Source organism: Rousettus aegyptiacus, unplaced genomic scaffold, assembly GCF_014176215.1.
Source record: "Rousettus aegyptiacus isolate mRouAeg1 unplaced genomic scaffold, mRouAeg1.p scaffold_m13_p_8, whole genome shotgun sequence".
Taxonomy (NCBI): Eukaryota; Metazoa; Chordata; class Mammalia; order Chiroptera; family Pteropodidae; genus Rousettus; species Rousettus aegyptiacus.
In genome coordinates, this window is record NW_023416311.1 from 13252939 (window position 1) to 13268499 (window position 15561).

At 55.1% G+C, this 15561-nt stretch overlaps 1 protein-coding gene across 2 annotated transcripts; it reads left to right on the forward strand.

Moving 5' to 3' along the window:
- The first annotated feature begins 5211 nt into the window (after nucleotides 1-5211).
- On the forward strand, nucleotides 5212-10260 carry UBALD1 (UBA like domain containing 1). Of its 2 annotated transcripts, none has more exons than XM_016166585.2 (3): nucleotides 5212-5445; nucleotides 8831-8890; nucleotides 9197-10260. In XM_016166585.2, the coding sequence occupies exons 1-3, from the start codon at nucleotides 5326-5328 to the stop codon at nucleotides 9548-9550; spliced, it is 534 nt and encodes a 177-aa protein (XP_016022071.1). In that variant the 5' UTR covers nucleotides 5212-5325; the 3' UTR covers nucleotides 9551-10260. The 2 variants fall into 2 exon arrangements, with proteins under 2 accessions (XP_016022071.1, XP_036081234.1); XM_036225341.1 differs by lacking the exon at nucleotides 5212-5445 and adding an exon at nucleotides 5638-6066.
- Nucleotides 10261-15561: the final 5301 nt, after the last annotated feature.

A 15561-nucleotide genomic window follows, 5' to 3' on the forward strand; every position in this document is an offset into this window, starting at 1 on the left:
CCACCCCCCAGCTCGGCCCGGGGGCTCGACACCACGACGGCCCTCCCCCCCGATCCAAGGCACGTCGGGAAATGTAGTCCCCTCGTCACGGAGGGCGCAGGGCTACGGCGCAGGAAACCTGCCTAAGAACTACAATTCCCAGGATGCACTTCGGCAGGGCTCTCTGAAGTTGTTGACAAGCGTTCGGGGACAAACCAAATGGACCTGAATGTAGACGCGTGGAATCATTAACCGCACTCCAAATCGTCCTTCCCTCTTTATTCCAAGCACAGCATTAACATTGTAACTCTTTAGCCTTCTAATAATCTGTTCATATATGTCCATTTCTATTTACCACCCCCCTCTGAAATACCTCCCTGAGACATCATGGTTCGCCCCACTTCCCAGGGTTTATCTCCTGCCCCGACCAGCAGAGGGCACACATTCACCTGTCTCCCAAAAAGAGCTGGGGTGGAGTCAAGCTTATTTGGAGCAGTGTTCACAGGTGAAGCAAAGCGCTTGCTTGAGCCTTCCGAAATTCAAGGAATCTCTCCGGCTCCACATCTAGGACAATTACTTTGAAGACATAATTTAACAGTCCCCCACAGAGGTAATAGACCTCTCTCCATTTTATAGATAAAGAAATCAAAGCCTCATACGTTGCAATGACCCTTCCTGGTTTTTGACTTACACAAAACTGTAAGCAGGCCACATGGGGATCTGTTTTCACCTACTTTTTAGTAGAGAAACTGGAGTTCCTAGAAGAAAGTGACTTTCCAAGTTGAGCCCGCTGTATCAAGAAAGCAACTAGGGAAGACAGTAGCTAGCTAAGAATTTCAAATGGTAAATTCGCCACAGTCCACAATAAAATTAGTCTTATGCCTTTCTAGAGGATGAAATCCAGAATATCTTTTATTGTCAAGGAACCAGAAAGCCTAAGCTAACAAAGCAAAGGATATACACTTATGAGGGAGAGGCCATGTCTTGGGAGAGCCTGATGAAATCTCTGTCCCACAACCAAGATCCCCATTTACTGAACACCTACTAAGTGCCAGGCATTATGTTGAGGGCTGCACAAATATTCTCATTTAATTCTCTGATATTGGTTCTATTTTCATTCCCAATTTACAGAAGAAGAAAGTAAGGCTTGGAAACGTGAAATACCCTACTCAGGTTACATAGTAGATAAATGGTAAAGCTGGAATTTGAACCATGCCACTCCAACCACCACACTCCCCTCCCACCCTAATGTGCCAGATTTCATTTTTCTTGCCCCCAGATGGGCCTGAAGACACCTCCACCCCATGTGATCTTTGTCCCCTTATTTTAAATTTCTGTTGAATCACATAACACTTGTATATATATACACACTGCATTCAATTTGCCAGCCTCTCTCTTTGCAGGGAGGAAGGGAGAATACTGAGGACCCTGATGTTCCCACTGAAAAATAAACCAGAAAGCATGTCCTCCCTATGGATCCTGGGCCAGGGTAGTCATTTCCATGGGCTGGATGTTTGATTAATTAAATATTCCTGTTAATAGAGCTTTGGACTTGAAGTATATTTTTCTGTGTTTATCTGTGCCCTGAGAGGAGACAGGCCCTGATTTGGTACTAGTTCCACTACCAGCATCTTGACTTACTCATTTATTTATTCAACAAATATTTATCATGCAGCTACTATGTGACAGGCAATGAGCCAGGCAATGGGATCAAATAGAGGAACTACCAGACCTAGAGCCTCCAGGCTGATGAGGAAACAGACACTAAAAAGGTTATAAACACAAGATGTGGTGGTTGCTACGGGGGAATGGATTGAGGTGCAATGAAATAATAGACGAGACCTACTATTGATCAGGAAGTTAGGGAAGATGTCCCTGAGGAGATGACGTTTAAGTCAGGAGTTGAAATATAAGTAAAAGCAACCAGGCAAACTCTGAAGTGGTAGGCCAAGTTCCAGTCAGGGAGAACAGCATGTACAAAAGCCCTGAGCCATCAAAGAGATGAGTATGATCCAGGAATTCAAAGGCCAGTGTGGCTAGAATCAAGGGGAAGAGTATGGGACTGGAGATTAGGACCCAGGCAGTGGTCAGTCCTCAAAGCCCCCTCAGCCAACCTTGGGTCATTTGAAACAAAAAAAGGCCCTAGGCACAGTTCATGGCCTCCTGGTGTGAGTCCCTCAAATTTACACTTCTTTTCTAGCCTCTTGAGGGGGCAGGATCCTCAACTATTCATTCTCACGCTCCCAGAGCTAGGCACCTGGTATATATCTGATAAACATCCACATTTGTGTAGTGATTAAAAGAATGGAGGTGGGGAAAAGGAGGTCAGAGGATGCTGAGAAGGCCAGCCTCCATGGACTGACTGGCTATGCTAACTTTGTCAAGGCCCTCAACCTCCCTGTACCTCAGGTAAGATAATGGCACTGACGAAAATGCCTTTTATTCTCCCCTCCCCCAACTACTGGCCCCAGCTGTCAGGCCCCATCTGAGCCTTCTAAAAAATCCAAAGTCCACTCTCTAGTCAGGCTGATCCTGACTGAAAACAAAGTTGTTTTTTTCTTTCCCTGCAGCTCCTGGGAAAACAATCTGGCTGGGGGGCCTTGGGGGCCAGAGGGGTGACCTTTGCTCCTGCCTGTCCCACCTGCTGCACCTCAGCTAGCCCGCTGGCCTGGAAGAGCTGGGGCTGAGCAAGCCTGAGCAAGTACCTACCTGAGTGGTGCCTCAATGAGGATGAAAGGCAAAGGTACTTCCTGCCTAGGAGCAAGAAAAGCCCCCAGTGGGCCCTGCCTGGGCCCTTCTTCACCTGTTGCCAGAAACACACCTTGCTGGCCCACTAGGTGCCTGCTGTTCTCCACTGGCAAGAGTGTAAGGAGGCCAGGATTCCAGTCTATTTACTTATCTGTAAAATGGGGCTTGGGATCTCGAGTGGTCCAGATGGAAGCCAAGAGGTGAGTGCTAGAAATGGTGCACTGAGAGCCAGGCCCATGCTGGACACCTCACTGACATTAATCTTCCACAGTACTCCTGGACGACTTGGGGTCTACAAATGAGACTGAAGCTCAGAGCTGAGTACCAATATCAGTCATTAAGTAGCAAAGTCAACACTGACATCCAGGTGTGTCTGGCTCCAGACTCTGCTCACCTTCCATGATGCCATGTTGCTGTCCCAGTGGTAACAGTAACCATATTCAGAGATGCCAACCCCTACTGAGCAACTTTGCCCATATAATTCATGCTCATCATGCTTTGCAAAGGTGAGGGACCATTCTCAGTAGGAGCAAAATCTCTTGGCAGCATCAGGTTTTGCAAAAAAATGGTGAACACTGAGTGATCCCCACAAGGCAGAAGAGAGGATGAAATCTTATTTCCCAAATGAACAGGTGACTTCAGCCAGGAGTGAAGTGCCCACCGGAAGGGGACACTGAGTCCTTTTTTGCCAATCAGCCAAGCTCCCAATTCTAGCCCAGCTCCATCCCCTCCCTAACCTATTCAGGTGCCCCAACGTCCCCCCATCCCTCAAAACCCTGAGATCATCTTTCAGGACCTGTCCACACTTCCCTCATCCTCCTCCCACTAGCCAAAACCAGAACACCTGAAGATTTGAGGGATCCAAGAAAAGCTCCCCTGAGAGTATTGCAGGTCTCCACCCCAACCAGTGCGGGACAGTTCCCTCTATTCAATCCAATTCTGCAGGAAAAGCCCTGGTCAGAGCCCGACTCCCCCCGCCCCCCCCCCCAAACCAGACACACCCATAACATTGTCAGAACTAACTGGCTCTCTCCACCACCATCCGGGCCCCACCCTCCTACAGCAAGGGATCCTATTGTGGACAATGGTTCACACCTATTAAAACCCCTTAGTGACCTTTAACCCACCACCCCCAAAGCCCGTGTCTGCTTTCTGAGAGCACTTTCCACACCTGCAATTCTACATCTGTCTTTACGATTTTTGACACACATCTCCACCTCGACAAGCCACCAGCTGACCAGTCTCGGTTTGCTATCCGCTGTACCCGGACCAGGTCAAAGCAAGGTACAAAATAAGGGTCCAATAAACAGTAGCTCAATAAATGAAACTGGGGCCCAATAAACAGTAGCTCAACAAATGAAACTAAGGTCCCGAGAGCCTGAAGAATCGGGACAAAGCCACTCAGAACGCAGGTGACCCAGCCAGACTACTGCCCGGGACATTCCCCCGACTTTCCCGCTGGACCCCAAGCGAGAGACCTCCCGCCACCCCAGGCCCGGCACGCCAGACCCCCGACGTCAACCGGAAGCGGCGCGTGCGAGGCTGTAAACACAGCCAGCAACGCCGCTCCCCCGCCCGCCACGTGACACGCCTCCGTCTGCCCCTCTCCACCCAACGCCCGCCCCCGCCGCCGTCTCATTGGGCGGCCAGCTTTGTTTACCTTATATGGCCAGGTCCTAACACCCCGCGGCCACTCATTGGCCAAGGCGCGGCCTCACTCACTTGACGTCACCCAGGACGGTGTGGTGCAAATAAACTGGGGCATTCTGGGAATAAGAGTTCGGGACCTTCCCGAAATTGGCTCTTCGCGGTCCTAGCGCCAGCAGGCTTAAGGCCGAGATTTGCGTCAAAGCGCACGAGATTTTGCGTGGGAAAGTGGGAGCACAGCGGGGTGGGAACCCCGAAGCACTAGAAGCTGGTGGCCCTGCCTACCTGTCTCAGCGCTGACCCTAATTCTTGGACCTACTGTGTACCTGTCGGAGCTCCAGGCCGGGGAGGGACCTGTTTCCCAAGTGCGTGATGCGCTCTGGGCATTGAGGAGACTCGGAAGGCTTCCTGGAGGCGGTGACTTTGAGCAGAGCCGTAAAAGGCAGATTCATTCATTCACTGAATGTATATAGGCGCCTACATTGCGCAGGACGTTTGGGGCCTTGCGGCGTAGTACTGCCGATTTGTGCCAAAATTGCTAGCCCCCTCCCCCGCGAGTCTCCTCAACACAGAGGCATGCCAACCATATCGGGGTCCGAGGTCTTGACAAAGATCCCTGTGGCCCACGCCTGCTGACACCCATCAGTGCAAGGGCAGGAGCGCGGATGCCCAGCTGTCATCACGGTCCGCCTCTGCACACAGTAGGTGCCCGGCCCGCGACAGCTAGGCCCGCAGCCCCCTCTGGAGCGCGGGCGGGAGCGGCACGGACTACATCTCCCAGCATGCCCCCCGCGGCCCGGGAGCGAGGCGAGGCTCGGTGAGTCAGAGCCGCACAGTAAATATTTGTATTAGCCGGAGCCGGCTCGCTAATGGTGGACGCGTGAAGCGGAGGAGCGCGCGGCGGCGGGAGGACGGTGTGGGCAGAGCGGCGGCAGCGGCGGTGGCGGCGCCATGTCCGTGAACATGGACGAGCTTAAGCACCAGGTCATGATCAACCAGTTCGTGCTGACGGCGGGCTGCGCGGCCGACCAGGCGAAGCAGCTGCTGCAGGCGGCCCACTGGCAGTTCGAGGTGTGCGGACGCCCGGGAAGTGGGGGTGGGGGCCGCTCCCGCGTGGCTGCGCGTGCCACGGAGCGTGTGCAGTGTGGACACGTGCGGGTGCGCGCTCCGTCTTGGCCGGGCCGGGGCCAGGCCCGCGCACTGGACTGGGTGTCCAGCGGTCGCGCGCCCGGGGCAGGGTTCCAACGCGTACACGCGGCGTGCGGGTCTGGCCCAGCGGCGCAGCCGCGTCTACGCGGCCCCCGGAAACGCCGCCCGCGCGGGCTGAGCGGGAGGGGTGGTCTGCCCCCACTGGGGACCCGAATCCCCGCCCCCAAGTACCTGGGCGCTGGGGATGTGGGGGCTCCCACTTTTGTTTGGGCAACGGCCAGGGCAGGGCAGCTCCGCGGCCGGGACGGACAGTCCGGCGGCGGGCTGGAAGGAGGACACCCCAGGCCTGGGCATAGATGGATAAGCGCTGCCCGCCCCATCCACCGGAGCTGCGGAGTAGGGGCAGGAGAGCCTTGGGGTCCAGGGACAGAGCCGCCCCGCATGTGCGGATCTGCAGGTCTGCGTGCCTGGTGGGCAGCCCCGCGGCGCGCGTGTCTACGTACCTGTGCGTTTGTATTTACGCACGCGCCACGCAGCGTGTGGGTATGTTGGCGTGTGTAAACACGCAGTCCACTTGGGGCTTGGGTGCGGGGTGTGTGTATCGTGTACATACATGTAGTCGTTTGGCTGATGGCACCCACGCGTGTACACCCGAGTGTACTGTGATGTGTTGGGGCCCGTCTCTGTCCTGGTGGGGGAATTTACCTGCAAGTTGCAGGCCTGGTGTACAGTTCAGGAGCTTTCAATCAGCTGGGCAGGAGGTAGAGTTGCCCCAGTCTGGCCCCCATCCCCCAGGCCTCCCTGACCCATAGAGCACCTGTGCCCACTGCAAGCGCTGCCAAGAAGCCACTTAGCCTTCCCTAACTCAGCCGCCCCAGGGTGGTATCTAGGGATGAGGCCAGAGGCCCTTGAGCTCCATTCCTCACAAGTGTTAGGTCACAGACCCAGCTGGTTGTAGTGCCCAGAGGGGGCCCAAGAGCCTGTTTTCCCTGATGAGGAGTCAGGTCAGGGAAGGTGTTTGGGCTTGCAGGAGGGACCAAGAGCCAAGGGAGCTTCCTGGGAGTTGGAAGGGATCAGAATTCCCACCTAAAGCCTGGGACAGTGTGGGGAGGCAGTGGTCTATTCACCCAAAGGATCTTTGCTCACTCACTTCCTACCAGAGATCTGCTGATCCTGTGTGGAGATGAGAGGGTGCTCTCTCTCTCTCTCTGGGCAGGTCCCTTCCCTGGCCTCAGTTTTCTCCTCTCTACCTTGGGGGTGTGAATGGATCTCTAAGGAGTGAATGCCCTTCCTACCCCCAGGGCTGGCAGCCCCGCCCTTCAGGAAGCTCCCTAATCAGCCCATTTGTCTCTGGGGCTGGATGTGGCTAAACTTGCAAAACCACATTCATGGCAGTTTGCTTGAGTCCCACATCTGCTACATGGCTCCCTCCCTGCCTGGGGCTGGGCAGGCAGGTGTCTGGTGGGCAGGCACTCTCAGCCCAGCCCTCAGAGACTGGTATCAATTGGGCGGTCACTCAGGCAGTGTAGGTTGGTGTCTACAGATGACAAAAATTGAAAATGTAGCTTTGAGGATTGAAATACCGGGGAAAGACTGATCCCAGCAGGGATAGGAGCAACTTGCAGACTGGGGCGACTGATGGCCCCCAGGGGTAGGAGCCCTGTGCCCCAGGCTTCCTAAGTCTCAGTTTCCTCATCTGTAAAATAGGGATATGGATACTAGAGAGGTTCACTTAAGGTGAAAATGGGTCATGAACCTACAAAAAATTTAGATCTCTGTGTAGGAGTGAATGAGGGGTTTCTTATGGCTAACCTTCCTCTGCCCTCCACTCTCCTACCCCCACCTAGCAGCACACTGGCTGAGGGCTGACCCAGGCAGCTGAAGGCCTCTTTTTGGGTGTATTCTCTGATTCAGGTGTTAATGGGGACAGAGGCTGAAGGGGAAGGGGGACCTCTGTCTGCTTTAATGGGTGGGGCAGATGGTTCTCCCTGGAGTCTTCACACTCAGCGGCGTTTGGAGCTGCTCTTGGTATAGGAATGGTTTGGGTGTATCCCTGGGCCTCCGGGGGTAAAGGGGTCACAAGGTGCTTAAAGACCAGTGGCCCCTCATCTCCCACACCCCTCTTTGGGGACATCGGGTTAGGGCATCTTCAGCAAATTCTTAGAATAATTCATTTGATTTTACTTTTAAGAAAATTACAAAACCACAGGGAAGCTCTGGAAGCTAGGCTGGGTTTCTGAGTATGTTGGGGTGGGGGAGGCGATCAGCCAGTGCAGGGCTGTGGGGGGCCAGCTTGAGGGGGTAATAATGGTGGGCAAAGTGGCAGGGGCTGCTTGGAGCCGGGCCTGGGACTTGGCAGGGCCGGGCGGACCCTTAACACACTTCATGGGTTCCCTCACCCAGCACTTTCGCAAGAGCAGCCACTTCCCTTATTTTTTCATTGACGCCCTTCTGCAGGGCCTGAGCTAGGACACACCAAGTACCAGTGCCTCCCTGGGGGCTCCCCCACCCCACCCCACATTCCCTTGCCCCAGTCCCCTAGGGCCTCCCGATGAGTTGGTCTGACCCAGGCCAGCTCTCACCCCAATTCCTCATAGTTCTGGGTACATACCTTACTTCTGCCATTCTCCTGGTCCGCCACCTTGAGAACATTCCGCTCAGGTGAGCAGGGCAGTGAGTGCAACACTCAGACCATCCTACTTCATTTCCATTCTCACAGCTGGAACATGGCTCTTAGGAACATGGCACTACTGCGAATGCCGGCAGCCTAGAAGCCGCCTAGTTCAGTTTCTTTATGGTGTAGATGGAGAAACTGAGGCCCAGACCAGGGCAGGGTCCCTTGGTTAGCCAAAAAGAAGGGCAGGTGGGTCACAGACTTGACATATGGGAGCCTTTACCATCCCCTGGCTCCATGATGGCGAAAGAAAGGAGTAAGGACTTACCACCCATGGCGTTGGTGATGGGCTAAGGTCTGCTGGAGGCCTTTCCCTGTGAGACTGGCTAGGGTGCTTACCTGTCCCCCAGGTCTCAGTGATGACATCAGGTATGTGCAAACTAGAGGCACCTGGTGTCCAGGTGGCAGGCAGTGTTGTGAGGGTCTTCACCACTCACCAGACCTGCCTGGGGGTCCAGGGTGCCTCCTAGGGCAGTGGTGAGGATTGAGTAGTGACAGGCATGCTGCCTCATCTCACCTCTCCCACTCGATAGCCAGGCCCAGGCTGGATCAAGTCTCAGAGAGCCTGGGAAGGGGGGTCGTGGCAGGGTCAGACAGGGTGCTGAGAGTAAGCTTGGACTTTTCTTCCTGCAGACGGCCCTCAGCGCCTTTTTCCAGGAGACTAACATTCCCTACAGCCACCACCACCAGATGGTAAGTGTCCCCTTCGGCCTCAGGGGCAGCTGTGCAGGGATCTCCCGTTCAAGCTTTGGTGGCTCTTGGCCATGGAGGGGCTGCCGGGGTGGCACCTCCTTGAAGCCATCAGCCCATCTCGGCACTCCACCTTTCCTCTAGGAGCCCCTGGATGATAGACTGTGGGAGGTGCCGGGTGTACCCAAGGGAGGGGCACGAAAGCTTCCAACAGAGGCTGGGCAGTTTCCCCAACTAGGAGCCGGCGGGAGGCTGGGGGCCTCCCAGAAAGGGTGCTTACCTTACTCCCCTCTGCTCTCCCCTCCACAGATGTGCACTCCCGCCAACACCCCTGCCACGCCCCCTAACTTCCCTGACGCCCTCACCATGTTCTCTCGTCTCAAGGCCTCTGAGAGCTTCCACAGTGGTGGCAGTGGCAGCCCGATGGCCGCAACGGCCACGTCGCCCCCACCACACTTCCCCCACGCCGCCACCAGCAGCTTTGCAGCGCCCAGTTGGCCGACGGTGGCCTCACCTCCTGGGGGGTCACAGCACCACCAGCTGCAGCAGCCACCCCTGTGGACTCCGGCACCCCCTTCCCCGGTGTCAGACTGGCCACCCCTGGCCCCCCAACAGGCTGCCTCAGAACCAAGGGCCCACCCTACCATGGAGGCCGAGAGATAAGGGAGGCCCCTCCCCCCTCCCGGAGGCCAGGACCCCGTGGGGTGGGGGAGAGGACGTCTCCACGGGCCCCCTTCACCCTCCTCTGTCTGCACCCCATTCCCTGGAGCCCTGGAAGGGAGAGCCAGGAACCCCGTGCCAGCACACAGGCTGTCGGTGCACACACAGAAGCGCAGGCACGCGGCACCCAGCTTGCATGGATTTGGTTCAGAGTTGTCTGGGTGCTGGTGGACAGAACTTCAGAGACCAAGCAGCCTTCCCCAGAGGACTCACCGCACCCCAGGGGGCTGCGGAGACTTGGCTGGCTCCTGCCTTGGAGCTCTGAGGCCAGCAGGCCTAGATCCCCACCCTTGGGAATGCAAAGCCTTCTCCGCATGTGTGCGTGTAGCTGTGTCTGTGTATTTATACGTATGTCACTCTTCAAGAAACAATCTAGTTTATGGGGCAGCTGGACTTTGCATGTTAGAGTGAGCCCCCCCATACCCTCGCCCACCACACCTCTCCCCAGGGCCCACCCCTCCCCTCCCCTCCTCAGCAGCCAGCCTTGCTGTTCCCTGCAGAGAAAAGAATTGTGGGAAACTCCAGGACTTCCCACCTATCCCCCAGCGCCTGCCTGCTGGGGCTGTCTGCATGCCTCCCCCAGAGCCCAGGGGTACCCTACACCCATTTCCTTTCCCCTTTTTAACTAAGGAGAAGAAAGAGTTCCAAACCACCACCAGGCTCTGTGGTCTTGCCTCGTATCCTAAGCTTTGCTGCCAGCTGGCTCCAAGTGGAGGGGGAGGGTGCCGACAGAGCCCGGAACACAGGGCTATATCCCCCAGTCCTGCCTGGCTCCACACTGCTCCTGTCGCTGTCTTTTCAACCACAACATGTTCTGGAATCTTTCTGTCCACCCAAGGCTTTTCCCATGAAGTTAGCTTTTGGCCTGTATTCCCAGAATCCCAGCCTCTGTCTGCCTACCCTTCCCCCTGCCTGGCTGGATGCATCCCGACCTTCAGAGAGCTAACAACTGCCTTCCGGTCTGCCTGGGTTTCACATAAGGACCTTTCTTCCTGTCCCAGTCCCCAGTGGCTGGCTACAGGCTGGACCCTCCAAGCCCAACCTCCAGCAAATGTGCTGGGTGGGGCAGGGCCCTCCCCTGGGAAAGCACAGACCACAATGCCTATAGTCAGAAGGCTTGAATGCAGAACCAGTGGGGGCTGGTGACGGATAGGACTAGGCCAGGGCAGAGTCCAACTGGTGCTCAAACCATTAGTCACTAAGGAGACAGGCTACCCAGGGGCAACAGGCAGTGGATCGAAGCTGCTTCTGAGCTGAGCTGGGGCAGGCACCCACTCTAGCTCCAAGGGAGAAGCCAGAGGCCTCACACTGCCTTTGGCTCCCCATGCTGGGGAGAAGGATTTCCTGGGGCAGCTTTGGGAGAAAGCCTCAGCCTTACACCACTTATGACAAGCCAGGACCTGGGAAGGATGGAGGCTAGCGCCTCTGCAGTTCCTTACCAGCAGAGCGCACCCAGCACCCAGCCCCACCTCAGTTGGCACCTTAAGCCCTCTGTGGATGGTGGTTGGGTTGGAGAATTCTATTTTGGAAGGTCTCCTGCCTGACATGTCTTAGCACTCACCAACAGTCTGCCCTTGCTCCCAGGAGTGGGGTTGTGCTTTATGACAAGGATGCTATGGCCCAGCTTTGTCTCCACCCTAGTGAAACCTGGACAGGCTCTTGATGAAGCCCACGATCTGTTTACTCCGGTTGTCACTGAAGACTGACCGCTGGGCCCCTGCCTGAGCTGTTGGTTACATCCTAGAAGTGTGTCCTCACCTTGAGACCCACCTCCCAAAGGCCTCTTGGAGTCCAGGAGGGTCAGGGCTCTGATGGGAGTGCATGTGGGGAGATGAGGAAGGGACAGACATCTCAGGCCTCCTTAATCTTCACTGCTGCTCCAATTTAGATGGAAGAAAATTCTCAGGAAACTGGCACACCCCCTCTTCAAGTGGTAGGAAAATGCTTTGCAGAGCAAAGCAAATGTTCTGGGTTATTAGCCATGTGGAGTGTGTGTACCTGGGCTCCCCCAGTGAGCTGGTTATCAGGTGGCTATTTTGGAACCACAGGAGATGGTGCACTGTCTAGAATTTGCATTCCTAGAGGCAATGGGGGCTCAACCCCAGGCAGGCCCATGGGTAGCCTGTATGGGAACTATGTACCCTCACTGCTCAAAGTGTGGCCCCCAGACCAGTAGTATCACCCAGAGCTTGTTAGAGATGGGACCTCAGGCCCCAGTTTGAGAAATGTCCCTTTTAAGTGTTGATCTGTTGGAAGTAAGCCCCATTTCTTTTTCTGGGGCCCTGTGGGCTGGGCCTGGAGGTCCAAGGGGGCTATATTAGGCTGGAAGGGGCTTGAGGTTCCTATAGGTCCAGTTTTCCCAACCTGGGTACTGAACACGGGCAAAATCCTGTGCACTGGGGGATGTTGGCCAGCATCCCAGCCTCTACCCACTAGATGCCAGTAGCTCCCACAGTTGTAACGACCAAAAATGTCTAGACATGGCAAAACGTCCCTGGGTGCAAAATAACCCCCACCCCTAGGAAGAACCCCTGGTCAAGACCATGGTCCCACAGCTGGCTGCACAGTGTAGCTTCCTGGGAGCTCCACCAAAAGACAAGCACCCCCAGACTCCTGGGCCCACAGTGTCAGAATCTCTGGGAGGAGGCCCTGACAGTATAAACACACCCAGATAATGGACTTGTAAACAAACTAAAACCATTCAATTCCATACTTTAAAAGGATGGACTCTAGCTGTAGAAGGCAGGGCTAGAGATCGGCCTGGGGACTGAAGTACTTTTCCAGCAATGTAGAGGCCCTGTCAGGTGTGCTGGGGGCCACATGTCAGAACCTCTCACAGCAAGGGAATGGCTGCAGAAGTGGGCTGGACAAACTTGGGAGGGGAATGAGAGGTGTGCCCACACAGACACCACCTGCCCTCAAATTGAGTGTGACACAACCTGGAACCTTTTTTAACTTCTCCAAGCCTGGAAGCTTAGGAATAAAACTGAAGGCGTCAATAACCACCTACTGCACAGTCAAGTGTAAACTGGCTAAAATAAGGTGCTGGTGTACAAATGGAACAGACTCAATTTATAGCCAGGCTCAGCTGGCCTTCATCCTTGAGCACCTTCTGGGAAAATCGGCCTTGTTACCGCAAAGTCCAGCCTCTTCTGGGCTTGGTCACCTCCTACCTGCCTGCAAGACCTGATTGGAGCTCAAAATTCTCCTCTAAAGGACACCATTTGCTTAAAAGAATGTGATTGTGATTTGAGCTCTGCAAGTCTCATTTCTGAAGAAGGTATAGAGCAGCACGTGAGAATGAAGGTCTTGCCTCCAGAGGTGACATGCAGTGGCTGTGACCTCTGGTCTGCTGTTGAAAGATCAGGGCACGGTTATCTTGGGGGGAGTGGGGGTTGCGAACTCACAATCCCGCTGTGTGTGGTTTGGCTTTCATGGTCCTTTACACCTTTTTGAATTGGTTAAACATTTTCAAATCAGGAGATTTTACATGAGAAGCCTCACTTCTGGCTCATCTTGGAAATTTGCAATATTGCCTGAGTTCCCTCAACTGGCTGAAGACAATCATCACGGTAGGGACACAGCCAGCCTTCCCCTGGCCAGATAGCCCACTCCACTGGTCACCACGGATGTGTGTGTGTGTCCAACTCGTCTCAGAATCGGCTGGAATCTTTAAAGGGGATTTTGCTTTCCCAAGAGGATCCTTGAAAGTAAATACTTTGCTCCATGGGGGAGGGGCAAATGGTGATGAATGGCGACTCTGTAACGCTTTCTGCGGGCAGGCTGGGCTTCTCTTTCAGACAGCTTTAAAAAGATGGGCTTGTTTCGCGAGATTCTCTGGATGACAGAGATGCTCCCAGGATTGCTCAGGGTCCCTAGGGTCTTTCCAGGTTCTCTGAGAACACATTGTGCCGGTTGCAGAAAACCATGCTGTTTCCAAGGCTGGCCCACAAACCTGGTGGTAAGCGAGGTGGGGCAGCTGCTGTGGCCCTGGAGGTCTCTGAGGAGCTTTTCATAGCAGGACTCAAATCAGGACAGACAGGCTTTGACTCCAGTTACTTCCCAGTGTCAGTGCTGGGGAGGCTGCCTGGGCTAGCCAAAAGATCTTTTGAGGCAAAGCTATTTCCAATTCCTGCATTTGTAAAGGTCTCTGGTTGCTTAGGCACAGCTTGTGTCTGGGCAATATATGTGTTTCAAATGAACCTTAAAAGAACACTGCTCTTTCTGGGGTTGGGGCGGTGCTGGGCCCACTTCCAGGGTGGCCAAGGCCTTGTCAGTGGCACAGCACGACGTGCTCGGAGCTTGTTGGCAGAGTTCTGCCTTGCTTTCTGGGGCCATTTCTCATCTGGGGAATAACAGCTGCAAATACTGGTGGGGATATTTCCTCCAGATCCTGATGGAGCTATGAGCAAGCGGAGGAGGAGGGAGAAGAGAAGGCCCCCTCCGGCAACTGTGTGGGGTTTGGAGGGTCTCTGCCTAGAGTCCTAAATCCATGCAAAGTTAGAGGTCGAGCCAGCCAAGATGGCGGTGATGGACACAGCGGGACCAGTGTGTGCTGATGTCAGTGTCCCTAAGAAGCCCCTGCACAGAAGGCTCTCCCTCCAGTGCCTCCACTGCCACCTTCTAGCAGCCTGTTTTGGGAACTAGGGTGCCTTTTTCCAATGTAGATCATCTTGTTTGGGACACGTTTACTGTTTTTGGTTGTTTTTACCTTAGGGTTAATGAGTTTGTGGTCATCAAAAGAGAGAACATGTTCAGAGACCCTGTGACTTGTGTTGGTAGGTTGAGGGGCTGGGTTTGGGGGTGCAGGGTGGTCACCACAGAGCATCTCCATTCTAGCAGCACCTCGAGGTAGGACCCTCTGCTTGGCAAGTGGCATCCTCCTCCCCTTACTGTTCAGCTCATTCATGCAGCCCCACATACCCAGCCAGTCCACATGCCTCCCTCCCTATATGACCAATTCATTTCTATCTTAAAACTGAAAGTTCCAGGGACCCCCCTCACTCCCAGGAGGACCAGGATAGTTGGTCACACTACTCGCTGCCAGCCTGGCCCTGCTGCTGTGTCCCAGGCCAGGATGTTTAGTGCCCTTTACAGAGGAGGAGTTTGGACCCAGAACCTTCCAAAATGCCCACTCCGTTGACTCCATCCCTGGTTCTGTCCAATCCTCAAGCCCCTCCCCCTGCTGGGATGGGGTAAGCCACCCTCCAGGAGGCAGATGCCCTGGGAGTGAGCACAGCACTGCCTGCCCAGTTTCTAAGGCCTTTAGGTCCAGGAAAGGGAGTTCTGCCACTGTCCTTGGCAAGGATTCTGCCTGGTCTCCACCTGGGACCAGGCCAAAGGCTAGCTTCCCCACCCCCACGGGGGACAGGACCCACCCCTGGCTGCCTGCACTTGGGACTGTGGTTCCCCATCTTCCAGAACACTGAAGGGGCCTATCAGACTGCAAACAGTTACACAGTGACTTACCTGGGCCTCACTCCTCACTCCCTTGGCTACAGAAACCAACTCAAGCATCAATTCCGATGTAAACTCAGAAATGGCTGGGAGGGCAGCTCTGAGGGGCTGAGAGAGTCACACTCTGGTGCCTGTGAGTGTCCACATGCCAGGCTTCAGGAGACAGTGCTGGCATGGAATGCTTCCCCAGGAGGCCCAAGCTCTCTGTTTGTCTGAGCTCAGGTCACAACTCCCTTTCCTGCCTCTGGAGACATGATGGAAGTTGGGCCTTCATACCTGCTACAGCACCTGAGAAGTATAGTCATCCTGGTGTGGGGGCCAGAGGGCTGAGGCCTCACTGTGCGACCTTGGCAAGCCACGCCCCCGCCCACAGACCCCCCTCTGACCTGCCCACCACACAGGCCTGGGGCAGCTCAGGGCACCTGGCCACAGTGGGAAGCGTGTCAGAAGAGAGGAGGTTGTTTGCAGTTCTCCGCTCAGGATCAGCCATGGTGGTT